The sequence below is a fragment of the Crocodylus siamensis genome, chromosome 3, assembly GCF_052110815.1.
Source record: "Crocodylus siamensis isolate JL-2025a chromosome 3, ASM5211081v1, whole genome shotgun sequence".
Lineage (NCBI taxonomy): Eukaryota > Metazoa > Chordata > Crocodylia > Crocodylidae > Crocodylus > Crocodylus siamensis.
In genome coordinates this window covers 59,853,888-59,881,473 of record NC_143397.1, presented here as the reverse complement: position 1 = coordinate 59,881,473, position 27,586 = coordinate 59,853,888, and the positions used below count along the sequence as shown (strand labels likewise).

The following is a 27,586-nucleotide window of genomic DNA, read 5'->3' as shown; positions in this document are numbered from 1 at the left end:
AAAACCTCTTGGGACAGCCCAGTTTATTGCAGTACCAAAAGCCTTTGGATCAGCCCTTGGAAGTAAGTACTTGCAAGGAAACAACATTGGAATCATTTCACAGACTGGCTGCTAGCTCCTGAAAGTAGTAACTCACGGACAAATGTCCCTGCTGCTGAGCTAACTCAGGTTAATACTGCAATTTACTCAAGACCAAAGAGCAAGTTAGTAACCCAGCCAAGAACAGAAATTAAGGCTCCAATCCTGCCCATTTTAGACAGACCCCTGCCTCCACATCCACCCTCTCACTTGAATAAATCCTCATGGTGCATTTTTGCAAGAACAGAGCTGAAGTCTCAAGTCTCACTTTCATACTCTGTCCCTTATGAATCCCTTCCTCCCTTTGAGAGACAAGAAAATAGGATAAAAAAAGAACAAAAGGGGGAACGAAAAATGTCAAATAAAATATTTGGCAAATAAAATATTTTCAAAACACAGAAATGTCAAATAAAATATTTTCAAAACACAGAAAAGTCAGAGTACAGGTAGATAAACTGAATCATTTCCTAAGCCACCTGCCTATTTGTAAGTTTAAGACAAAACGGCATTTGCACATATGGAACATACCAAGGTGTTTTAACTAATTAGTTGTCACCTCCCTCTCAAAGAGAGATTGTTTGTAAAGCAGTCAGTCACTCTCAACATTTTTGGACTTGAGGCACTCCTCCTTGGACTCCTGGCAAGTATTCTCCATACTTTTGTGAACTGAGTGCCACTCAATTCAAAACCAAATTAATATATTACACTTCCTAACTTCTTGCAGTAGGACTGAGCATTAGGGGTGGGGGATTGACCAGGTAGGCATAAGCCTGAGCCTGTGCTTGTACCCTGGTTAAGAATCACTGCTGTGGAACAACTTATCCTCTTGGCAGCACAGGGAGTGTGAGTTTTCATGAGCTAGACCATGGGGGTGATGGTGGGGACATGGGCAGATCTATATTTCTGAAAAGGGGGTGTGCAGTAGGGCTGTGTGAAAATTTTGCTGGGTGTTTCGTTTCAAAGCTGTTTTGACGCCCTTTGAGCTCAAAACAGCAAAGTTGAAACAAAACAAAAAGCTTTGAAACAAAACAAAGACACTCGAAGCATTTCAAAAGTTTTGAAACATTTTGAGTTTCAAAGCCGGGCTTACTTGGCTTTAGCGCTGGTCCCAGGCGGCAGCGACAGCCTCCTGTCATCTGGCGTGCCAGTCCAGGGGCCTGCACCCCTGGGAGGAGTCCGGCACAACCCTGTAGCCCTCCCGGGGGTGTGGGCCCCTGGATCTGCGCACCAGATGAGAGGAAGCTGCCGCTGCCGCCTGGGACTGGCGCTGGGAACAGCTTGTGCCCGGTGCTGGGAAGACTGCAGCTGCTGCTGGCCCCAGGCAGCAGCAGCAGCCTCCTATCATCTGGCATGCAGATCCGGGGGACCCCACCCCCAGGAGGAGTCTGGCACAGCCCCGCAGCCCTCTCTGGGGTGCAGGCCCCAGATCTGCACGTCTGATGACAGGAGGCTGCTGCTGCTGGCAAGTGTCACAAGTTTTGCTTTGAACAGCTTGAGGTGCGGTTACCTAGAAACCTCTGCACCCATCTCCTTGAAACTTGACTTTGTGCCCTCAGAAGAGGCTATCATTCCTGCAATTTTTGTCCGAATCAGGCAAGAAATGACAAAGTTTTAGGCATTTGTATGATTCCCCATTATAGCTTATGGGCAAAACAACAAAATGTGTTGAAACAGTTTCAATGAAATGAAACACTGTCCCGCTGAAATGGAAGTCAAAATGAAACAGTGCTGTTTCGCACAGCCCTATTGTGCAGATGGTGAGGTGCATCATCATGTAAAACACATTCTGCAGTTAAAAATAAATGGAAAGCTTTACAAGTATGCTAGGAGCCCAGGGCTATATAATTCAGTTGAGGACTGAAGAAAACTAGTGGAATGAGTTGAAAAACCCACCCAAAACAAAACAGGTCTTCAAGGCTGTAAAATAGGAGCTACATTACAAGGGGCAGCTAACAGAGAGCAGAATTGCAGAACAAAGGCTAGCTTGTGTAGTGGAACACCATAACCATTAAAAAGGAGAAGGTTGTTAACGTCTATGGAATGGAAAGTTTAGAAGGGATCAGGAAAATTATAATGAGACGCAAAGTCAATAGACTCCCTCACTGCTGCCACTGCCAGGCAGTTCCTTTTAAACTTTGGATGGACCAGTAGCCAAAGGAGGAATATAACCACCACTGCAGCCCCCAAAGCTGCCTCCCAGTGCAGAAGTGTTCTTTAGATCTCACTTGACTTTCTACGTCGCTGTGGTGTTTGGACAAATCTTCCAGACAGTTGTAGCCTTGTAGTGGAACACATGTATCTGGAGCCTAAAGAAAAGGTTTAGGGAGCATCCACCTTTAAAAAAATGTTAACCACCTTGAATGAAGTAGCAGTCAAGTGGCTAGCGACGACATGGGTTTGGTCCCACTTTAGCTTGTTCTAGGCTGTTCAATAATTTTGAAATTAAAGAGCCTTCCCTTTCTCTCCCATGTTGGAATTTAAGTGAGGTTTTGACTTAGATCAGGGTTTCTCAGCTGGTGGGACTTCCCCAGCGGCCAGGACTCCCCCCCAGCTCTTTGACTGGCCTCTGGGAGACCCTCCCGCTAGTTGACCAGTGGGACCAGGATTTTTTGACCTTACATAGGTGGGATGTAAAGCGTAAAAGTTTGAGAACCGCTGACGTAGATAGTCTGCTCCTTCCCCCAGGGCTGCGAAGTGTCAATTGGTGTTCCAAACGGGCATAAGAAACAGAGAGCAGCGTCTGCTTTCTTACTAGGAAGAGTAATAAGGGACATTCACACCTTTCAGGAAGAGACCTGCCCCACTTTCCCTGCTGCCGCCACCATTTCAGTTTATCCGTATGGAAGCTGTCCTTTCAACACTTTTCCAGAGCCAGTTCATTCCAGTTATTTTCAGAGTCTTGTCTTCTTTGCTCAATTTTCATACTGGTCATAGAGCCACACAACATATGCTAGGAGCAATCAGTAGCTGTCAAATTAAAAAATAAACCTTGAAATGTGTGTTTTTCTCTCTCCCCTTATAATATTGTGATATTGACCCTCTGGCATTTCTATGTGGACATCAAATATGAATATGATCTGAGACACATATATACATACATATTTTAATAGCAGATCGCAGACTAAGAGTTCTTACCAAACAAGGAAGGGGGACAATGTCTATGCATAGCTGGAATTCATTTAAGAGGAAAAGGCAATAAACAGCGAGTGTACAAGTCATGATCTCTCTTTATAGAAAAATTGGTAGTTCTATATTTTCCATTATACTTTTGGTTACAACATCCATATCAAGATGATAAACTTTTCTAGGTTTAGTAATTTATTTAAATATCATATGGTTCATGCAAATAATTTTATAAACTTCCCAGCATCAAAGCATATTCTATTTATGTATCAGATATAAGCATACCTATACAAGCATACAAAAGGTTACAGCAGTCCCAAATATAATACATAAGAGCAGCAGAACTGACAGTTTCCTCCCTCGTTCTGGCTTGTCTTCTATGGGTCATTTACACAATATCAAAAAAGTTATTATACAAGCAGTATTAGCCTGAATTAAGTGTGTACATTTAATTAGCAGTCCAGAACCCATTATTTATTAATAGTTTTGCTATTAAAAGGTAAACAATTGCTGATCATACAAGATTTTCTTACATACCAAGTTGTAAAAGAAGGTGTTAGATGTACAGATAATGTAGCAGAGTTGAGAAAAATATAGGTTATGGAGCCCAATAAATACATAGAGTATTTTGTACAGATCAAGCCCAACTGATCCTAGCTTTGTAAGTTTTTATAATTGATTTAAAAGCACACTTTGTAATGAACCAATAGCACCATTTGATTTATTTTGGAAGTGTTGCCTTACTGCACTGTTCAAATGCAGTTTATACATTCCTGCAATCAAGGGAAGCAGAGAACTTCAAAACTATGTTAAAGTATGGAGAAAAGGCTTAAATATGATTTCAAAAGTCAAGAACAATAGACCCTGATAGTACTTTACAGACCCAGATCCAACATGGGTGCAGGTTCTTTGAACGTCAGCGCATTTTCAAGTCAAAAAGCACAATCAGACAAAATATATTGCACTTCAAAGCACTAAACAGCCTGCCTGGATTCTCCCCTGTACAGAGTCCCATATAACCAGCCCAAACAACAGGATCATGGCAGGAGCTGCCCTCATACCCAGCAGCAGGAGCAGATTATTAGTAGCTAACAAATTCTCTCCTCACACTTGGTGGAAGGTCAGGAGATCCATCATCCCCACCACTAAATAACTTTTGCAGCTTGGCCTGTGGGATGAATCCTTCTGAACACAGACTTCTCCTCACCTCATGCTTTAAGTTTGCCATAGGCACGTACTTCGTTTTCACCCCCTTCTAGCCCCCGCCACCGGCCCTAAGACTTTCAACAGGTCCATAAATAAAGCATTCAGTGGGCAATAACTGACTTATTTAATTAGAGACATTAGTCTACTATATGACACTTGGAGAAGCTAGGACTACATTGTATGCAACAATACTAAGCCAGTGCTGGTACTTGTCTTAGGCACCTCATATTTTACCTGCACTTTATTATTATCCAGTGACTGTTCCCCGCCAAACCAGTACAACAATAAGTACACAAAAGCATGCACCATTTTCATCACAATACCTGTGAGAACAAAGTGCTGGATTTGGAAGCTTCCCCAGACTAGTATCATGTTCTGCCTGAGGCTCTGCACCAGCAGATGGGGGCTACATGATCCAATAGTGCCATATTATATTGCTTCCCTGGAGGGATAAAACTGCAGTAAGATTCAGTATATTCGCCAACCAAATAAAGATTCCCTTACAGGTGTAAGACTTTGCCTTATTTGACAAAGCATCGGCGCTGCTTCCCAGCACACTCTTACTCAGTACTTACCAGTCCAGAGCTGCTGAGGAACACCAGCAGGATTGCTGAAGAGTGTGCATCAGAAGTAATCAGGATGCTTCTCTAGGGCCTGCAAAAGACTGTCAGCCATTTTGATGAGATAAGACAGGCCAGGTGGAATGCCAGGGATTTTGTTTTTTCTTTTAAACCAAAGGACCTCTCCTCCTAAGAGGAACTAGTATTGTAAGCAGTTGGTCATAAATATGCATGAAAGAGGAAATGCCATGATTGCTCATATCCTCACACTCTCAAGGAGTGATTTCTAAGGAAGAGGGATTTGGGGCTTTTCCCCTTTCTGATTGCTCAGGACAGGGCACAAAAGTAAGAAAGTACTATCTTTGACGATTTCCAAGCAAACTAGTAGTCTCATGGCTTTATTATGGGATTAGGCTGGCCTGGTTTGTATTGTGTTATGCTTGTTTCTATAAATGTGAATGCACACGTATTCATTTGTTCTACCAATCTGGGGTCTCTTTTTCTATAGATACCCTGGTTCACTCAGGTACTGCAGTGCCTTACAGTGCCAGTCAATGCAGCAAAATGCAGTGAGTGCTTTAGGACAGTACAGACTAGCTAGAAAGGCCCCTGAAACACTGAAAAGGTTTCTTTTGAAACGACAGAGTCACCTTGTTGGTGTTGGAAATTTTATTTCTAGAGTATGATACAGTAGAAAACTGAGAAAGAAATCTGAAATATCAAATCAAAGCAGGAATACCATCAGCTCTTTTGGTAGTTGCTGTACTGTTATCATTGGATTATCTTGTCTGGAAATGGCATTGGGTGGGAGTGGGGGCTTCTATGGGAAGACATAAGCTGCATTAATACTGTCCTAGCACTACTGATGCTGCACTTGACACTTCTCAGGTGTGTCTCTCTTAGATAAAGATTGGAAGGGGGCCTGCAGCTACTTAAACCTGATGCCTCCCATGGGCCTGAGTTGCCAAGGAAACAAAAGTTTGGCGTGAAGATTACTTCTGAAAAGTAGGCCATGGAGAGTTTTAAAAATAACACATACTTGTTATACCAAATCTTAATCTTTCTTCTCTTCTTTTCACATTGTTACTAGTGAGCCACTTCTTCAGTGTCATGCAACCCTGTCTAATTTAAATTTAATTTCATAACAGGTTTCCCTTGTACCACCTTGACATAAGGAAAGACGATAGCTTTGTCATCCAGCCCAGTTTACCCACTAGTCAACTGAAACATGAGGACTGTGTGCAAGACTTCATGATCTTAGCTAAATAAAAGGCAGGGAGGTTTTAATGCAAGTTGCTTATTGATATAAATAGCACATTGTTGGCCAACATTTTCAAAACTAGAAGCATCAATCACTTAAGTTACTCATTTCATATTTAGCATTTAAATGTGCCCTGATTTTCAAAAATGTTGATTCTCTCAACAGCTCCCATTGTTTTTAATGGGCAACTTCACTAATGATGCATACAAAAGACTACTTTTGAAAGACGCATAGAACAGGACTCCTAGGGCTGATGTGGTAAAGCAGTTGCTTCCTGTACTATTGCTATGGATGAATGAATGTAATAGGTTATTGTGGTATGCTGTATGTGGACAAGGCCTTGTGCTGTTTATCATAAGGCTTGCCTTCAGCTTGAAGTTGTATATGTGCGGCCTACAGTTGGATACCTGATCATAAGTGAAAAGGCTGCAGCTCTCTTTCGTGTGATACACCCTTTTCTGTGGGGAAATACACAAGTCCTAACTTCACCAACTCTTGATTTCAATTGCACTATAAAACCATGCATTTCAAAGCATTAACCACAGATATTACAGACTAGCATCACTATTTGCTGCATCAGTGTTTTAAATGGTGATATTGTGGTATAGTAAATAAAACATTAATATAATTCTCATAGGCAAGATTTCAGAGCCAGGTCAGAATAGGAAATACGTTTTTTCAGAGCTCTGGTATTGGCTGCCATTTGTACTTCTTCGGAACAACTAAAGCCAGTCTTCTGTGCAGGAGCTTGGCAAAGGTATTGTTGGCAAAGCTGATCTTCTGCATCAAGCATTCAGGAGCAGCAGCTGCCAGTGTCCCTTTTGTAGGGGTCACTGTGTTTAGAATCCTTTACTCCCCAGATGTTATGATAAAATAGATCTTAAGGATCTATAGTAGTCCCAGCTCCTTTGAAAAAACACCCCTACCTTCAGTGCTGAATTCTCTACAGTCTTACTCTTTTTTAGGTAGGATTGTGCTATTGCAGTCAAAAAGACTCTGGCTTTAGGTTTTGATAAAAATACAGAGCATATTGTAGGCTGCAGGCAGTACTTAGGAAGACATTATACAAAGGAGTCTAGGATCTGGGGTGGGGCTAGAGAAACCCCACTAGCTACTCTCAGAAGACCAAGGAAAACCACACTACAGGTCTAATTCAGGAGGGTATTTATAACTGGCCAATGAAGCACAGAGGCCAAGGCAACTCAAACAGCAGTAACTCAACCATCTGACAGACCCAAAGGCAACAGCAGATTTGTCCATACAATTGCTGCTGAAACCTGCCAAGGAGTCAGACGGCTCCTCTTCCGTGGACAGACAAACCAACTGTGCCCCATGTGTCCCCTCTGGGGTCTAATGCTTTGAAAACCAGATGAGGAATGAGGAAAATAAGGCAAACACACTATCCTCTATCCTCTTTTAAATTGTAATTTACCATTTCTTAAATTGAACCAGACTTGGAATGACTCTCTGACACAGAGAGGATTCCCTTTGTGCTTCAGATTCACATATTTACAGATTAATGCTTTGGCCCTGTGACTTGCCTTATTGCACGGATGCACAGTGATGCATCTGACATTCACTAGAACGGCAGGATTTCTGTATCCAGCAGTTACTATATATATAAGGAAGAAAAATGTAATTCTCAGTAAGTGGTCTGTTCCCTCCTTGATGTACAAACAATAAGCTAGATTCTCAGCTGCACTCATGGTATGCCAAGCCTATCTGAGCAATAGGGCCTGGTGTAGTTTAGATCAGCCTCAGAGGTGTTCTACATGACATCAGATAGCTAGAGAAACACTTCAGCTTTATAGTTATAGCCATGCCAATATGCTTTAGTCAGGCATGGTGGTTGGGGCACCCTCCCTAGCCACCTCTGTGCTGATAGCATAGTAAATCATCTAGTCATTGTCTTTATTAAACTTAGTTGGAGTTATATATCCCTGTTAAGAGAATAGATTGTTTAGATCATCGAGTTACCTCCAAAGGTGAGTCATGCCTACTGCAATAGCAACCCTACTGCTTCAATTCCAATGGAATAATACTGTCATAGTATATCTGCTATTCTTAACACAGACCTGGTCACTGAGAGATTTTTAAGTCTTGAAGTATGATCTGGGATTGATCATCACTGTCATTAATCTCTACTGCTATCTATATGCCCTGCAGTCAATTATAGTTTTATGTTTGTCTCAAAGGTCAGAATTTGGCTACTTCAGAGGCTGTTGTCTACAGGTTCTACTACTGGGCTCGTGAACAGAATATTTGTGTTTTCTTGCAGTGCATCAAGCAACATGATTAACATCTGTCATGTGTTGTTTGTCCTCTGATCGTCTCCCCAAGGGGACAAAAGCAGTGCAGTATTTTGTTTTGCTAGGTTGTAAATGCATGCATGCCTGTACACTACTACTTCTGTTAGAGAAGACAAAGTCAACAAAGTGTGTTTTGCACCTGATCCTCCATTATGCTCCATACAGTTACACTGATTGTCAAGTTTGCTTCCTATTAGGTAGTGGTGAAGAAGAAACTAAGCAGCTATTACACATACTGTTTTGTCTTGTCAATAGATGTTTATACACTTCTGGACTTAATTTTTGAAGGATGCAGATACCTACACTGAGTTCTGCAATGACATGCCTATTATTTAATCTTCTAATTGTCTGTGCTCTACAGTTAATGGGACCATTTTATACAAGCTTGAAAACTTATTTGAATAAATTGTAGTTGTTTCATTTTTTTTCCTTCATTGTTTTTGCTGTCCTCTCTCTCAGTTTAATGGCTCTAGCTTTTGTTTCTTTTATTTCCTCAGCATTTTTTTCTTCTTGATTTTCAATACAAATTTTGTTCAAGAACAATTTCATATCATGCAACAGCTTATCAAGCTAAACCAACTTTCTTAAGCAGAATCTACTTTTATCAGCCCTGTGGTTTTGTTATTTAATTCTTTTACAAAAGAGGAAAAAGACCTAATTTGTGTGGCTCTTGCTTGAAAAAGTAGGTTTAAGCAAGTACTGAAACATCCTTTAGATAATAGACTACAACAAATAAATAAATAAATAAATCCAGAAACATTTGGAATTGGGTGGATTGGCTGAATTAGACTGGAACACTGCTATTATACTGTGGCTTCAACTGTGCATCTCACTGGGGCCGTGCCTTGAATGATATGTTTTCCTGCTTTTACACTGAGAACTGCCATTGGCAGACTGGTGGACAGAGTGTAGAAAAGTAGAATTTGAAATGCTTACTGAGGAAGACGTACAGCCTTGGCACAAACAAGGAATCTGTGTGCACTGCATTAAAATCAGGAGCGTATATCATCTCTCAGTTAGCAAAAAGTAGCAGCAGTGTGTAAGGTGGAGGGGTCTAGATTCTAGGGGGAAACCTATAAGCTCAGTATACTTTCATTTAAAAAGGAACTGTCCACCACACAGGTTTAATTAACAAACCCCCTTCAGTATTGGATTCCATAGGTAAACTGCCTGATACCTTTTACTATGATGTGGGTGGAAAACGAGGGATTATATATTGACAGTTCACTCATTCATTCAGGACTTGGTGTATGTTTTCCAGAGTCCTTCTATACTTGCTTGTTAATGCCAGCTTTCCACTAGCAAAACAGATGCATGTAGTTCCTAACATTTTGTTTCTCTTTGCTATGTTTGCTAATATCCGGTAAAGGTGACTGTCACAGAGCCAATTAGCATGGTTGCAGCACCTTATTAAGTGGCCACGCCACCCCACTTCCAGTTCTGGACCAGTTGTGACCTCCTGCAGTGGCCCATAGGATTAAAGAGGATGTGATTCACTAGCATGGAGTGGGTTTTTTTCCACGTCCCTACCTATTTCCTTTGGTTTCTAAGTTGAACTCTACCTGCTTCATAAGCAATAATGATATTGCAGACATGAACAGTTGCAGGAAAAGATTGTCAGCAAGTTTATAGTGTGGCCAGTGTTACACATCTATACAGTTAACACTGTTGAGATTCTGGTGTCACAGATCTTGGTCCCTCCAGAAACCTTCCTCTAGTTCTGCTAATCACACTACAGTATCCCAAGCCCTTTTATGACAGCATGTTCTTCAACCTTTGCCTTGATAAATGCAAAACACATGTTGGTTGGCTCTTGTTTTTGTTTTCCACATGCCAGCCTATTTGTCTGCTTTCATGGGAAGGACAGTTACCAGAGCTAATTCCTTTCTTTTTAAACACATTTTAGTCAGCATCCTTTCCCCTAAAGGCTCTTTTGCACTCAGGGGTATGGCCATGGCCCTAGTAGATAAAACACCTCCATACTGTGTCCTTACATACAGCAAAATAAAAATCACCAGCTAACATGCCAACACCCAAGTATGCTGATGCTTTTCTATCTTTGTAATAATTTACTGTTTATCAGTTACAAGCGAGGTAGGCCATAGCAGAAGTGCTCACAGCGTGACCTTGTCAGAGTCCAAAGAATCTGGGAATTCTGCTAAATACCTTGTCACATAAGGACATGAAAAGGAAGGGACAAGCGGGGTATTCTACGTGGTCAGAAATCCACCATTGGATGGAATCTTTCATGCTCAGTTTTAAATGAACAGACACTGAAAAAGCAAAAGTTCTCAACTCCAACTCTCTGAAATTCAATGTTGTGCATGTATGTCAGAGGCTGACAGTTTCTGCTGTTAAATGAGAAGGTCTGCTGTGTTCAAATAATTTAAAAACAGGCTATTCAGATCTTTCTCTCCTCCCTGTACTTAAAAGGTCCTTCCGATGTGGCACTTTCTAGTACAGAGAAGTGAATCAACACAACCTCCAAACTATCCTACGCAATACCCTTAGTAACAGGTGGGATCTCAAGCAGGGATAAGAATGAGCATTAGTTCCTGTCTTAACTAACCTTAACTAGAATACCTCATGCTTTCCTTAGTGCAAAAAGCATATTCACAACAGCTGTGTTGCCTGGCTATGTGTGATTTTACACTGTTATCAACTACATCAAAGTTGAACAGACAAACTCGAACACTCAGGAATGTTATATAGATTTGTAGGGGGGGTTTCTGGAGGACAGAGTTTATAAAAAAAAAACAACAAAAAAGAAGTATGTGTAAGTGAGACACATTGCCTGTGACAACTATTTCCAACATTGTTTCTTGTTACCTACTGGGCAGCAGCCCACTATTGTTCCGACCTGCATTATAAATATGAAAACTTCAAGTTCATTCAAGTATGTATAAAGGAAAACTGCGCAGGGAAAGCAGCCAGACAATTTAAAGTTTAGTACTTCGGTAAGGAACAAAATTGGTGCGGTCTTCTAGCTGCTTTGAAACAACACAGAGGCTAAATTAACAGAGTTGAGATCGCCATCCCAAAGTACACTGTGGGGAAGCAGCGATGTATCACAGTTTTTGGCTGTAGTAGGACACCTGTATGGTGCCATCATCATGGCAAAATATGCTGCTAAGTGATTTAGCAGACAGAAATCAATGTGAAATACACAGGTCTCTTTCAGGCTGCTATTCCTATTGTGTAATGCTGCACTGTGTAAGCCAGCCATGCTGTATTACTAGGTCATATCCAGGCAATTCCCTCATCACAGATATCCTGATTGCTTGATAATGAAACCACTGAGGGCTTTAGATGCCTCTTTTGGTTTCTGATGCACAAGACTGTGCTGACTCCAACATTATGCTGCCACAGACAGACTTCAGTTACTAACCTCTGCTTCAACATGTGTGTTCTGTTTGGTACAAACCATGTGGTATAGTTTTTTTCACAAGATAAGCTTGTGTGTCTGTTGGGACCATGTTTTATTCAGCATGAACAAAAGCGTATTTCAGAAAATGCTATCTTCAGTCAAGGAAGATGATCAGTAGTCTCTGAGGTATGGACCACATGGCATGTTCTATTTGCTGAAGTTAGAAGAAGCTACTTCAAATGAAGGAAACAGCCCTACAGAATTACAGTCCTCCAGACTGAATGCCTGTTAACTGAACACTGATAGTGTCACCACTGCAGCTAATGGTGGAAACTAGAGGTGAGAACACATTACTGCTATAACCACCTCCCTAGAGATTGCACCTGTATGGAGTAAATTTCTGAAGTGGAGACCTGCAAACTCTTCCCCTCTTCCCATTCCCAGATCTCTATAATTAGGTAGACATCCTGCTGCTGCTCTGAGAGGCATGAATCAGCCAGCCCTTTTAGCTTACGCACTTTTTACCAACGCAGCATCCGGTGAAAGGCAGGGTACTTGTGCTTGAAATTCAATCTCACTTGCTTAAATATCAAACCTTTGTTGAATGAGTTTAATTAGTTCAAACGTATGAGATCAAGGTAAAAAATATCAGTGCTCTGTAGATTAGAAAACATGCATTACTGCTTTGTGAAGACAACTTAATTTTCTCTTTTACATTAATTTAGATATATTTTATTTAGCAAACCTACCATGTGAATAATATATAATTACCTTCCATTTTCACTGCAACAGAAAACATAGCTATTGGATTTGTTAATTACTCTGGCTTCTGTAGTAGCCAAAATAGATTTTTAGAAGGCAAGTTGTGCAAGGCAAAGCCATTTAAAATAAAAACAATTAGAACAAAAGAGAAATATTGACTGTATTAGGGCTTTAGGTAACGATCAGTATTAAAAAGTGTAACAAACACAAACGATATTGGCATACATCAGTTCTGTTGTATTGTTTCTGTAACATACCAATACATTATGAATTTCAGGTACTATCAAAGTAATTACAAACCAATATATAGTTATATACCAATGACTTTTCAGCTCATATCTGTTGTGTCTGGCAACAGTCAGTTAGATAACCCTGCAAGCTGGTCCTCACGCATGGATCCTACTGAAGGCATGGGAGCTTCCGACAGGTTCAGAGATCTGCCCATGTGGATCACTTTACAGGATGGGTCCTTTGTTAGGAAAATCTGGGTTACTTACGTTGACTGATCTTCAGGGTAGCATCTATCTATTTCAGTGATGACCATCACTGTGGTATCTGAGCGCTTCTCCAGAGTAAAACCACTCTGCAGTGGTTTTTCTTTTAGTAATTAAAATTTGTGTAATTTCAGATTTTTCTCTTAGCCCCCATAAAAACGTGTTCTAGCTGCACAGTTTATAAAGTAATTAATAGATACAACAACATCTCAAAAGGTTGCAACTACCCTACTCTAACTGTATACTATACTATCATTTTTTTTGCTAACAATTTACTAGAGAATGAAATGACAGAAATCTGAGAATAATTTTGGTTATCATTAAAATACTGTATATAAACTGTTAAAGGTAGAATAAGGCATTCTGAACATAAGCTTGAGGAATGTACAGTTCCATGGCCCCCTGTACTAATGTTTCAATTTCTTCCCAGAACTAGTGGAATGTTTTTGCATATAAATCTCTAAACAGTTTATAAATATTACAGATAAAAAGCAAAATGTTTCAAACATCTTTTTTTAAAAGCATTGGCTTGATATTAGTCCCCAGTCATCTACTGTGGAATTATGATTCTGAAAATTAAAAAAAGGTTCAGTGAAATGCCATGATCTCTAGAAGACACCTACTTACGAGAACTCAAATGAAATACTATTAATTTCAAATGTTGTCTAAAAAACACTCTAAAAATGTGTATGGCAGGTAGTATGGTAGGTAGTATTTACTCATTCTCATATTTCACCGATTGGTATTACTGCAAATAACACTGTATTCATGACATGCCTTATGGGACAGTTTACTATTTTCATAAGCAGTCACATGCATTGAAGTTAGGATCACCAGCTGGTGCACTTTGCACCCCAAAGCAGAACCACCAAAGAGACCATGCTTACAAATTTCTCTTGCTGATTGACAAGTTAGCTGGTGCATGAAATGACAAATTTCAGCCAAAATAAGAAAGCAAATGACCTAAGATGTCTCTTCGGGAGCTATTTCTACTTCTACTTCCTGAGTAGGTTTCTCCATGGGTTCACTGTCATGAACTGGAGATGGATTACGGCTGGCCTTATTGCTGTCGTGGCTGCTGTGACCACCTGCGCTCCCAAGACGAGTTGATGCCACAACAGCTTTTACTGCCGCCTGAGAAAGATAGGAGAAAATAAGTTTTTTTTCTTCAGTACAATGGCATATGACAACTTCTGGGTGTAGAAATACGTAATGCTTAGACCAATTTAAAATACCTCAAGCGTTCAGGCATCCAAACCAGTTTAGAACAACTTAAACCTCCCAAACGGTTTTAAAAAGATACCTGGGTAATCGAGTACTACACTGAACTGGTTCTCCATGAATTGGTTCAGTGTTATGTCAGGGCACCAAACTTTCTGTGACTAGCATCTGGTTGGTCCTCCACGCATCTCACACTAATCCTGCCTGCCCCAACCCCTAAATGGCAACTAGCCGCTCAGGTATGCAGACAAAACTCTACCACCCCAATTTCTATTGCCTACAGTTGACTGTAGTCAGTGTCCCTGGCTGGGGGCTTTGGAGGCAACTTTCCATAATTTTTTTAAAAGTTGGTCAATTTTCTTCTTTTGTTGCCAACTGACCAGGGGTCCATGCATCCCAGACTTATTTGGGGTGCAAGGTGGCCAGGTGTTGCTTCAACCTCTGTTTCTGGGTGCTTGGAGCTGGGGGATACTGTGGGAGAGGGGGTGCCCAGGGACCCCACTACCACTAAAGGCGGGAAATTTGAAAACTCTTTAAAGCAGTGGAGAGATGCCCCTGAGCTTCCAGCCTCCAGATACACAGCAGAGGCCAGGCAGTCTTCCCTCGCACCTGGCTGCCCTTCCATCCAGAAATCAGCCTGGGATGTACTGAACCCCAGTCAATATCCAGGACCTGAACTAAACTAATGAATGGCGTGCGGGAAAGTGCTCTTTAAAAGCCCTGAAAGTTCTGGCAGCTTCAGAGCACTCAGCTATCAGGCATTCAGAAGCAGGGGTCCAGGTAGCCCCCTAGTCCTATGCACACATCTAGGCAATCTCCAGTCAGGTATCACCACACAGATGTTCAGTAAGGTACAGGAATGGGTCTTTATTGAACTCAAATGTTGGTGAGAAGGGCGGGGGAGGGAATTGCAATTGGGCTGGGTACTCACTACCTCCCCTTGGTGCTGGTTTGTCAGAACTGCAATGCCTAAAAGGTGACCGATCCACTTTGAACCCTTAGCAGTGTACGTGCAGACACATCAGACTGGGGACAACTGTGAACTGGTTTTCAATCAGTGACACTCTTGGAATGAGTCAAGTCTTATGTCTGTCCTCGCTCTCAGGACAGTATGCGCATGGAATTTTATTACACATACACTTCATATTAATATTAACCTCCGATAGCTACAAAAATAAGTAGTATTCAAAACAATTTAATGAGATCTGAAAGAGTCACTGGGTGCATCTACATGAGACTGTGCAGTAAAGCATCACTGTCTACACGTGTGCAGCATTTACTGTGTAGTAAATTAGTCTATTGTGCAGTTGGCTGCTACGTATAGATACAGGTAGTAGATTTACTGTGCAGTAGCTACTGCACAGTAGTGTATGTGTAGACAGCTGACCAAGAAGCAGGGGGTGGGGGAAATGTCCTCTATTCCAGGCAGCTGCTGCTTTCCAGCCCCTGCCCTGAACTGTTGATTGGGGTGTGAGGCTGGGAGGCTGCCAGCTGCTTTGGAGGCAGGGCAGCTCCCTCCCTTCCCTCCAGCCCCTGGGAGCCCAGGCCTGACCCAGTTCTCCTTGCCAGTCTGCGGCTGGCACTTGGGAAACCTGGAGCTCCCCCTAGCAGTTGTATGGGGGAAGAGCAGGGCTGGAGTAGCCTGATGGGCACATATGTAGATATACTCCTGGGAAAAGCAACGCATTTTACTGTGCAGTAAGCTTAAAGCATATTAATAGCACATGTAGATGTGCCCACTATTTCTGAAGTTCAAACCTGGACTATCATTGGTAGAAATATGTTTAGCTATACTAATTCTGAGTTTGAAAATAAAATATACTTATCAACACCTCTATTAAAATGAACTGATAAAAAAAATTGTTCCATCTTGTGAGAGAGTAAATTACACTGATTATATTGTAACTTATGCACAGATTAAAGCAACACTTATCATTAGGACTGATATCTAATACGGTAATATCCAGAATGTGCTAGTGGCTATGCAGACTTTTAGAAAGACTCAGTGAAAGATCCTTATCTGGTGCAAATTTTTACAGTGCTAATCTACAGCAATTAGGAAATGTATCTTGGTCTATGCCCAGAAAAGTTTATATGCTTAGAAAGCAAAGACATATATGGAAGAGGAAACAAGCATACTTAGATGCATGTATATATAAAAATGATATATATAGGAAACATTTCCAACTACCCCTCTTCTTATTCATAAGTAGCTGGCTAATTTTTGGTAGGTGCTCCTTTAAAAATGGGAGTGAAGGAGGAATGTGGATGAGGACAGAAGTCTTGCTGACTAGTTGAAGAGAGCAAAAGTTGCTCATTGAAAAGAGGACTATCAGGCCATAAAGGGTGGCATTACTGGGGGAGCAGGAGGGATGGGGTCAAGACAATAAAAGAGCAGATTCACAGAAGTGTTTAAGGATTGGAATTCACAAACCTGAATGGGGTGCTTAAGTTCCCTATATAATGAACAGGAAGAAACTAGAAATGAGATTCACATTCACACATGCTGAATGGGAAAACACCAAAGCTAGTCAGTGGAAAATGCTGAAGAGAAGGATATCTCTCAAATCCTCTTTCTTTCTCAGATCCAGGGTCCTACCTCCAGCACTAAGACACCTATGAGAGACTGTGAATCCCAGTTTGAAACTGCTTCTTGGACTAAATTACCTAAGTTATCACTTTGAGTAAAGGGCACTCACCACCCACTCTTTTCTTTTAAGACACAGGCAGAGGAGAAAGAGGGAATGGTGGTACAGGTTTCCCTTGATTTATGCTATACATGCATTCCTGGAGAATGGTGCAAAAATTGAATTTGCATAAAGCAAACCGACTTTACAATGTAATAAATAGGGATAGGTTCCCATGGTGGGGAGGGAGGGAGTGAGGCTGGGACTAGGGAAGGGGTGGGAGGAGAGGTGCTGCTCCCAGGGCTGCACAAGGCAGCAAAGCAGAGAGAAAAGAGCAGCACTCACCCCAGCCTCACATGCAGTGGCCCCAGCAACAGCCGGCACCAGCTGCCTGCAGCTGCTGGGCTCTGCCTGCCCCCACTCACCTCTGCTCCTGGGCTGTACCATGCCCTGGTGCAGGCAGCTGGTGTCAGCTGCTCCCAGGGCCATTGCAGCCAGGGCTGGGGTGAGTGCTGTGCCCCACACTGCCTGGGGCTCTGCTTGTCTGCATTCACCCCAGCCCATGCTGGAGCAGCCCTGGGAGCAGCTGACACCAGCTGCCTGCACCACGGCATAGCGCAACCCAAGAGCTCAGGTGAGCCAAGGCGCAGGGAACAGACGGATCATGATGCAGCCTAGCGGCTGCAGGCAACTTGCACCAGTTACTCCTGGGGCCGCTGCAGCTGGGGCTGGTGTGATTGGGGCCACGGCCCTGTCCCCTCCTCTCACAGACTTCCCTGCTTGGGCAGGTGGTATGCTGATCGCATAGGGGTGAATTTACCTCTCATATAACAAATTATGTGTCTAAATATGCTCATCACATAAGAGTGAATTCGCATATAAAGAACCCGCAAAAATCGAGGGAAACTTGTACTAGTGGTGATGCTGGTGGCCACCATTTATATAAGAGCCGGGCTGTTCAGGCACTCACCCAGGCTCGTGGGAGAACGGGTAGCTCCCCCTGCTTGCCTGGCATAATTTACACCCACTTCTCCATCCAGCAGAGTGCTGTAATCACTAGGCTATAGAATAGTTTGGCTGGGAACACTTTGCCGACTGAAGAAGCTGATATATTGCAAATCCAGAAATACAAGAGTCACAGGGTGGGAGGGAGAAGCAGCTATTTATCAATACTTTGAAAAGCATCACTCTGTAGCCCAGAGATAAGGGCTGTCCCATGGGAGGGGAGAGTCCTGGGTTACAGTCCCTATGCCAGAGAAAATACATGAGTAGTGTTGGGACTAGATATGGGGACCCAGGGTTCCCATCTCTCAGGGCAGAATCCCCCTACTGGGTACAGTCATGCTTCCTCTTGCTTGATCTCTCTCTGATCCATATATCTTGCATTTCTTTCCCCACAGTAGCCCAAGATACCACACGCAAGCACTGGCAACACCCATCCACTGTGTTTCTGAAATGAAGTGGTTCTGGATGTTGTGCTTTGTGCTGGACTCAAGGCCATCAGGGTGTTTTAGGTGTGCTCAGGGCAGACTTGACAGATCAGGACTCTCAGGGAACTTGGGCATGTAGATGCCTAATCAAGAACTGCAAACAGATATAGGTGTACAGACAGGTGCTGAGATGCTCAGCTCAGCCAAGATGGTGGAGGTCCCAGGCATGTGTAATAGCAGAAATGTAGAAGTTTGCATAAGTTTTCTGATGAAACCTAAGGTTCCCATGGCCTCTGAGGCATATAAAGCAGTTAGGCAGGGTTTTGTGCATTGATTGATGACTTGGATTTAGATGTTTAAATTCCACCTAAGTTGCATCTAGGTGCCTGAGTTCTTACTTGGATCAGGTTTTAAAGTATGTAGGTTGGGAGAGGTGTGTAGGACCTTGGAAACAGGAACCCCTAGATGGAGTGAAGAAGGAAGCATTCGCAGAGAAGATCAGTATAGAGGGTGGCTTTGTGAGAAGGACTAAGAATGGAATGTGGCACCTGGTAAAATTATATATATCTAAATGCAATGCCTTTTGCTTTCTGCTGTATGTATAGATGTATACAAGAAAGAATCCTACCCTATTATGCTGCAACTAATATCAATCTTAATTTTAGAATTTACAGATTTAGAACTATTTAATAAAGCTACTGCTCTGAATACAAGAAAATAGTGTCATCTTGGCTTTGTATTATTCCAAAGGTACCTGTGAGTTTATATTTATTTTTACAGGTATAATTGTAGCTATACATATTAATGTATATGCCCTTAGTAAATCAGTACATAGTTTTGCATTTTATGAAGAGGAAATCATTTTCATGCTGTTAATGATTTAATAATCCTGTTCTTGATGTTAAATCAACAAATAAATAAACTTACAAGTGTTTAGGTAGCCACACAGGAATATAAAATGGATGAAGACATGTTCTAAATAAAATAAGGTTTTAGTTTTTTACAAACGTGTCCCATTAGAGGCCCCAGAAGAGAATCAATGCTGTGAGACTACAAAGAGAACCCAAACTGACATGTGCAAAACAGATACAATGTTATTAATGACTTTTATTGCTGACCTCAGCAGCTCAGTGGGGGACAACTTTTTTGGCAGGCATGCCACAAATTAAGCCAGTACCCTCTGTGAATATCATTCCAATCCCTTTCCCTTTCCTCTGCTTTCTGATCCCTTCACCATCTGCTGCATACCACACACAGGAGCTGTCTGTGCCACAAGTGGCACATATGCTGCAGGTTGGCCACCCCTGCAGTAGCCGATGCAGCACAGTTAATTTTGTAACTCCAGATTAAGGCTATGGAAATCTCTTCTACTGAAGAGAATAATAATAATGGACACATCTACGTCAGTTCTAAACAGGCAAAGAATATCTATAATTATGTCTGGAACGTCCCAAGATTTTTGTATACACTTTGCAACAGACCTTCTTTTGCTATCTGGAGAGCCTTTGTCAGAGTTTCCCAATAAGACAGAAAAAATCGTGAAAATGAACATTTTAGGGTAATTTACTGTTCATATTTTTTTTTTGTAATGGATTGTATTGCTCCCAGCCCAGAGGCTGTTTCATTATTATTGTGATGGCCCATGATGATAAAGATGGCTCTGTTGCGACTCCACAACAGATGTTGATCATAAGACTTGTGCCCAAGCACCCCAGGATATATTTTCCAAAGCAGACACTACTGATACTGATTATTATCTAGGGGGTGAATTTCATGCTTCTGTAAGCCAGAGGCCTATTTGTCATCTGTGCCTTAGAAACTCTTCCTACTCATGCCCTGTGTTCAGCATATCAGCAAAGAAGTAAAAAGTTGAGTGTGGGTCTGATTCAATTCCATAGGTTTGCATCTCTACACCTCGTATACTGGTACACAATGTTTATAATTTTAATGAAAATAATGGAGAGGAAATGCAGTTGCCCAGATGCAGGCCTAGTTAACTGTCAAGATCTGAAACTACATATTTTGGACCTGAATGTGTATATTTAGCATGTGCAATTTAGGCACTTAATTTTGACATTAGGCTGTACCATAGAATGTTCTCCGTTCCCTTGCATTCTCATTGATATCCATGGGAACTGTGGGCCATTTAAAGGCATCATACATCCCCAAAATATACAAAGCTAATGATGTAAAATCTTATGTACTTAGTTTAAGTATCCACCAGGTTTTTAGATGTACAAATCCATGAGAAAAATCAGTAAACCACCTACTCTGACTGGAGCTTTTCTAGTCAACACCTTAGAGATGTAGCACGAAGTACTAAATGCAGAGAAAGGAAATATTTTCTAGAAAATCCATTCCTGTTCTAAGCAGCTGTGTTTTTTCTCTACAGCTGCACATTTTTATTCATCCAGTTGTGGAGACTGAACAGATCATCTTTACCTTTCTCTTGTTCACCAGCCATCATAATAAAGGACAGGAGAATCGTTTTTTTTCCCCAATTGGGACAATCTTTACAATGATTTGTAAGGCTTCCTTGGACTGTCAATATCACAGAATGGTTTTAAAGTTACCACTGAGCATTTTTATACCACTTCTCTGGTATTTCTGAGGGCACCCCAGCACCGCTCTCCAGATCTCAGTCTCCAGTGTGCATGGAAATGACAATGGGTGCACCATCGGAGTGGCTTCACTGCCTCATTTTTGGGTCTGGTGCTTGTGGAGTGGGCATGAGAGTGGGCAGATGGAGCGTACTTTTTGGGTACACTCAGGAGTTCTGCAGATGTGGTACAGATGAGCCCAGACACTAAAATACAGAGACTTACCTTAAGTTTACGCCGTGCATTGAACTCTTGAAGTTTCTTTTGTGCATTGTCCATATGTGCAAAATTTGCTGCCTTTCCTGTGACCCAAGGGTGCTGCAAAGCTTGAAGCGTAGTGAGGCGTTTCTTGGGGTCTAAAACAATCAACTTTTTAACCTACACCAGGAGAGAAGAAAAGGAAAAAAGAATGTAACATTCGTACCTTGCAATATTTAGCAAGACTTACATTATAGAGTTTGTTCTTGATTTTATGCAGCTATGGACAAATGAGTACATTCCAGTAACCCAAAAGATGGTTGGGGTCTTACCATGCATCAGTTGCTCCATGGCAACAGTCTATGTGATGCTCTTACCCCAAGAGAAGTGTAAGCTAAACTGTGGTCGCTTAGCCCACTTTCACTGAGAGTGAAACGGAGAGAGCTTTTCACTTAAACTACTGCTTTAGCTTCCACTTACTATGGGGTAAGAATGGGCAGATGGGTAGCTCCTTTTTAACGTGCTGGATTTGGTGTTTGTTCATGCCCTAAAGTTCTGTACTGAAGGACTCCTTAGGGAAACAAACAATGCTGTATATTCAGTTATAACTCTTGGTTTAAGGGAATGTCTTGGCAAACAAGGATACCATAGAAAAAATTTAAGAGTGAAGAAAGATACCTACATCTGTAGCATTACTACTGCTTGTAGCTGTACTTCTGCTAATCGTCATATCTTTAAAATCTCATATAATCCAAAGGTACCTAATAGGGAGGTAAGTTACTAATAGCTTAGTTTTGAAAATAAGTAGGGGCCCAGTCCAGACTAGCAAACCAGGAATCTCAAGCAGGACTAGCACAAAACTTAAGGGCCTAAGTCACAAAAGCAACCCAGCTCCAGCAGCCAAGCAGCTTATTAAGTGCCTAAATTAATTTTGGCTCTCAAAATTCCCTAGGTGCCACAAGACAGGTTTCTGCACATGAGACAGAATTCTTTTCTCCTTTTCATGCCGACATGGCAACTTTCTAGCCATGTACCTAGCTGCTTTTGGACCTCCCTCTTCCCTGTGGACACACTGTGCATATAGACTGAAGATACTCAGTAGACTACACATTAGCCAGGCATATAGCTGAGCATAAATCCAGAAAATGGTAAGGTGGGGAAGCAGAATACCTAGGTTCTGGGCCCTCCCTTTACTCCAAGGGAATTGGAATGTGGATCTCTCTGACTTTTCAGCCCAGCAATTCTAACCACCATGCCACAGGTCGCTTCTCCAGTGGCCCCTTTAAAGCTAACTTGCTGTCCCTCACATTTAACAGATACTGGATAAAAGGGATGGAGAGCAGTGGGGAAGTTTCTGCCTCACTGTGAGCAAAGGTCCAGGCTAGAAATGAGAGCCTGCTTCCTTCCAGAGCAACAGCCATCTCAATGAGCCATGCACCCTGTAGCTTGGGATCTTCCCCCTGGACCCATGTATCTTCCTCTCTTGGCTGACCAGAGGGACAGCTTCAAAAGGAGCTCTGAAGACAGGACTGGATAATATACAATCTGTGGTGTGATGGTTAAAACACTGTGCTGGGAAGTCAGAGACAGTCTGACTCCCTGCTCTGGGGAGGGGGTGGTCCTAGGACCTAGGTCTCCAGCTTCCTGGGCAAGTGCCTGAATCAGTCACCTACTGGAGCTAAAACATGGGAGGGCCACAGTCCTTCAGCATCAGGGGCAGAACTAGAGTGGGGCAGTGGTGCAACTTCACTCCCTTTTTGAATTGGAGTGATCCACGGGAGCCTCTAGAAACTTTTGAAAGTTCCTAAGTTGGGCCGAAATCCTGCCCCCTGCTTCCATTTTCTGCTCAAAGGCACACCCCCTCCTCACCCCTTCCTTGCCCAGCCTACCCTTCCCCTGACCCAGGTGCAGGGAAACACCAGAGCCATTCCTGCCCATTGCACTGTGGCTGGGCTCAGCTGGGGATGGGGACAGTGGCATCTGGGATGGATGAGGGTTTCCCTACCCGGTGTCATGACTGGGGGGAAAGGGGGGACTACTCTGCACTTGCCCTGTTGCCACTGTCCCCTCCCAAGCTGAGCCCAGCTCACACTCAGCCCAGTTGGCTTTGAGCTTCCCCAACCCCCAACAGTGGAAAAAGCAGCTGCGGCAGGTGCGGGATGGGGAGCAGAGGGGATGTGCCTCTGAGCCTGAAGGGGGAGTGGGGAGGGGATTTTCACTTGCTTTAGAGACTTAAAAACTCCCCATAAACTGCACTTAAACTCTGTTGTGATTCAGATCCATGACAGAGCTGTGCCTAAACTTCACCTCAGTCCCCTGATGGGCCTGATCCACGATGCATGTTTGAAGCAAGCCTAACCTACTCCAACATCACTAATTTCAGTATACAATGCAGCACCCAGGATCACTTTCACACAAATATACAGCTGACATAGGAGACCTTTTGTATAATAGCATGGTGGTTTAGGTTGTGAGTATCTAGGCCCTCTTCAGCCCATATTTTCTGCTCCCAAGAGTGACTAACTAGTTCTCCACCCTTCCTAGTGAAGCTGGGCCATTATGCATTCTTCTAGACACAACATTATCTACTGTGCCATACACGCTCTTGCAATCCAGGTTTGTAGTGCACCACACATCTAGCCTCCAACCTGTAACAACAGTGCATCACACACCCCTATTCCACCCAGGCATAAATTCTGTGTCACAAAACCCTGCCTATACTAGTGCTTCCACTATTATAATACAACTTGTGAATGTGTACCTTTGTTAGTACAATGGTGACAATTTTCCAAAAAACTGTTGCTATAGATGTAGCAAAGATTGCAGAATGCCCAGCATAGGTGTGGGCTGTGAAGCTGTGTTTCACAGGCCTCCATCCACAGTAGGGAGGTGAGGTATTGTTAAAGACAGACTGGAGGTAGGAGAGTGCAGGAGCACCATAGCCCGTGGTTCTACAATTCCCTTGGCTAAACAGGCTCTGCAATTAGGGTACACAGTAGCTGTGGAGGCATGCTCAGGGGGCTCTTGGGAGCCACTCTAATTAAAGCGCCTGCAGCATCTCATATATTCAGCGTCCTGTGCTTCAAAATATTGGTGGGGGTGCTTTAACTAAAGCTTATTCAAAAAGCTCCAGTTAAAGCGCCCCTACTACCATTTTGAAATACAGGGATGCTGGGTACACAAAACACCAAGGTTGCTGGACTGTGTGACTTAGCACACTCCAGTAGACTCAATTAATCGAGTCTGCTCCAATGTGCTGTAATTACAGTGCATGTCTACAGGCACCCTAATAGTCTAATTAGAACACTCTAGTGTTGCCTCACCATTAAGCTTCCCCACATTTCAAAGTGGCCAATACAGTCCCTCATCACTCCCTATAGCAGAGGTAATAGATTCAAATCCACAGACTGATTCAGGATCTCTACATCTTGCTTCTAAGGCTGCTTGCGGTTGTTAAAATAAACAAACAAACTGCGGTTTAATGGAAGAAGTATGTGTTAGTTTGACCTGGCTCTGCAGTGTCTATAAATTGGGCGCTTCAGTGGGGCCTTTGGGTGCTTTTAGCTAAAGCTGATTCAATCAGCTATTACATAAAAGCGCCCCAAAAGCCCCAGTAAAGTGCCAGAAATTGTGGTAGAGGTGATATCTTTTATTAGAAAAAAATTCTTTGCAAAAATCTAGTTGGTCTAATAACATATAACGCCACCATGAGTTCTGGTTTCTTTTGCCTCTAGACCGCTACAGCTACAACCTGGATACACACAGAAGTGCCCAATCTCTCTACAGACATTGGGTGTGCTGGGTCCAACTAAGGTATTGCCTCTTCTGGGCAAGTACTAGGCTCGGCACAGAAGCAAGTCAAGTTTAAAATAAAGAGTAGCTTTTTTTTTGTTTTTAACATCTGCAAGCAGCCTAGAAGTTCAGTCTGAGCCCCAATACCGGGAGCTGTTTTGGGTCAGTTTGTACAAATGCTGTATGCATGCAAAGAACATGTAGCTTGACTGTGGAATATTATTAATCTTCTTGTTGCCTACTAGGGACTGTAAATAACATTCTCTAGAGCTCAGAAATGCCCTAAATCTAATACACAAACAAAAAATATTCTGAACTTCCACAGGGCCTTTCATTTGAGGCATCCTAAAGCACTTTACAAACATTAATTAAAGTAGCATTTTATGGCACAGTTTGTATAAGTGGTATAGAACTGAACATTTGTTACTCTAATTTTAATGAAATAACTGAATTGTGCAAGTAACATTGAGTAAAAATAGAACTTAGGCATGTTCATCTCTGCAGATCAGTATCTCTTGGATCCAATTTACTTTACTCAGTAATAAAAGGATATAGTGCAGATAGCACTTTAGCCCTAGCTTTGTACTAATGGTCTTGCCTAATGGCACTGCCTCTGTCCTCATCAGCTAAGAATTAATTATACAAAGCTCTTAAATGGACAGAATATTGTGGTCAACAACAGATGGTGTCTTTATTTCATTTTATTGTTTCAAAAATAGTCCATTCTAGAAAAAATGAATGAACTGCAGAGCTGGGTTTAATATCCCTTTTGAGGTTGATGCAACATGAAGGAAAAATTAATAGAAAGAAAAATATCTTCTAAAACTTTTATCTACAACCAAGGTCAGGCTCTTCTCAATATGCTGCAGTAATTGCTTGAAAATCAGTGGTTTAGTTGACAGAAATGCTGAACTTCCATGGCTCTAACTGATACCAGTGGGTGCAATCAGTGCTTAGCATCTCTGAAAATCAAACTACTGAATTCTATAGTGGTTATTGTATTTTAATTTATCATTCTTGACTTACAGCCAAATAACATATTCAGGACTAATTTTGAGACAGATACACTTGAAAAAAACTCACCCAAATACCATTTTTCTTTGAAGAGAGATAACAAATAAATCTATATTTAAAAAAAAATCTTATACTCAATAGTCTTATACTTACCAAATCCTTGGCATTTAGGGACACATCATCCCACCAGGGAGACACGAAATCATATTCGCAGTTCAGAATTCTCTTGAACATGTACTGATCACCCCTTTCATCGTAGAATGGTTCAAATCCACAAAGTCTAAGTGTGTTGGGGGGAGGGAGAGAGAGAGAGAGAGATTTATCAGACAGTCTAAGTGATTTCAGGTTCCTAGTACCATCTTTCAATGTGATCTGTTCCCAGTTCTCATCTTGTCTCTTCTCCTTTGCATATGAAAAAACAATTATTTAAAATTAATGAAAATAATTAACCCCCACCCTATTTTGGCTTTTTCAATTTTTGTTTATATTGTTATTGTATATTTATTGGGAGGGGGGAAAGTTACCTGACCCTTCCCACCATAAAACCTCTTTCTTATTTGCTTATAACTGCATCAAACTTCAGCTGCGTTAGCTGCAATGTTCAATGCCAAGCCCTCACCTCCCCATGCTGCTGCTGAAATTAACTTCATTAATGATTATGAAACATTTAGATGCCATAGTACTGGGCACCTCAGAAAACCCCAGGAAGAAATTATTAATTCTAACTTCATGGAACAATTAGAATAGTATGAAATAAGGAGGCCTGAGAACACACAAAAGAGGAGAAAACAAAATACTGAAGAGTTGCTTATTAAGGGCTACCTAATGGACATGGAAGTGGATTTAGGTGTCTTCATGCAATTCTATTTCACTCTGTTTGAGTCCCCCCACTCACTCCCTCACCATTCCCTGCTCAAGCAGGGATTTACTCCTCCCCTCTGCCTTATACAGATACCTGTCAGCATTAGCTAGCATACCACATGCTGGTAATAGTCTGTGCTTTGGGAGATGGGACAAAGGCAGACAGGACAGTGTTGATTTAGGGCTTGTTGGAGCTAATCAACAGGTAGCTGGTAATGTCCCTTCCTTGGAAAAAGTTGCTTAAGAAAAGCTTAAACTAATGTGAAAGGCTTTGTTCTGTTTAATATGGTGATAAATGCTAACAATTTCCTGTGTAACTTCCTGCTGTGTAACTCAAATGCTCTGTTATCAACTCTCTGCTGGCTCCCTTGCTTGTTGGGCGGGGGGGGAAGGGAGGGAATCCCTCCCTAGTTAAAGCATCCTGCCAGGGCCTGGCCATGCCCCCCTCAGATCAGCACTGTAGAAGGGAAGGGAGGGCTGCTTTAGTACCTCATGGCTTCTAGCCTGAGCCAGTGCAGGCATGTTCCTGCATTTCTGGAATGAAAAGGGAATGTCTATTCACCTCCAAATCAGTTCAAACTTTGTGGGTTAAGCTAACCTGCAAATATTGAATCAATTCAGGCTCAGGCTTTTTGAACATCTGTCCCTAGCCATAATAGGTGGGACAGAATCTGGGTCTAAGT

General features: G+C 42.1%; 1 protein-coding gene across 4 annotated transcripts in view; it reads right to left on the bottom strand.

Moving 5' to 3' along the window:
• Positions 1-3,216: 3,216 nt before the first annotated feature.
• Positions 3,217-27,586, bottom strand: part of CAMK4 (calcium/calmodulin dependent protein kinase IV) — a 338,512-nt gene continuing 314,142 nt past the window's right edge. For all 4 annotated transcript variants that reach the window (XM_090038364.1, XM_090038366.1, XM_090038365.1 and 1 more), the window contains 3 exons: positions 26,196-26,322; positions 21,264-21,416; positions 3,217-14,294 (listed from right to left, as the gene is read on the bottom strand). In XM_090038364.1, the coding sequence (XP_089894490.1) occupies positions 14,124-14,294; positions 21,264-21,416; positions 26,196-26,322 (451 nt within the window). In that variant the 3' untranslated portion in view covers positions 3,217-14,123. The remainder of the gene's footprint in view (positions 14,295-21,263; positions 21,417-26,195; positions 26,323-27,586) is intronic.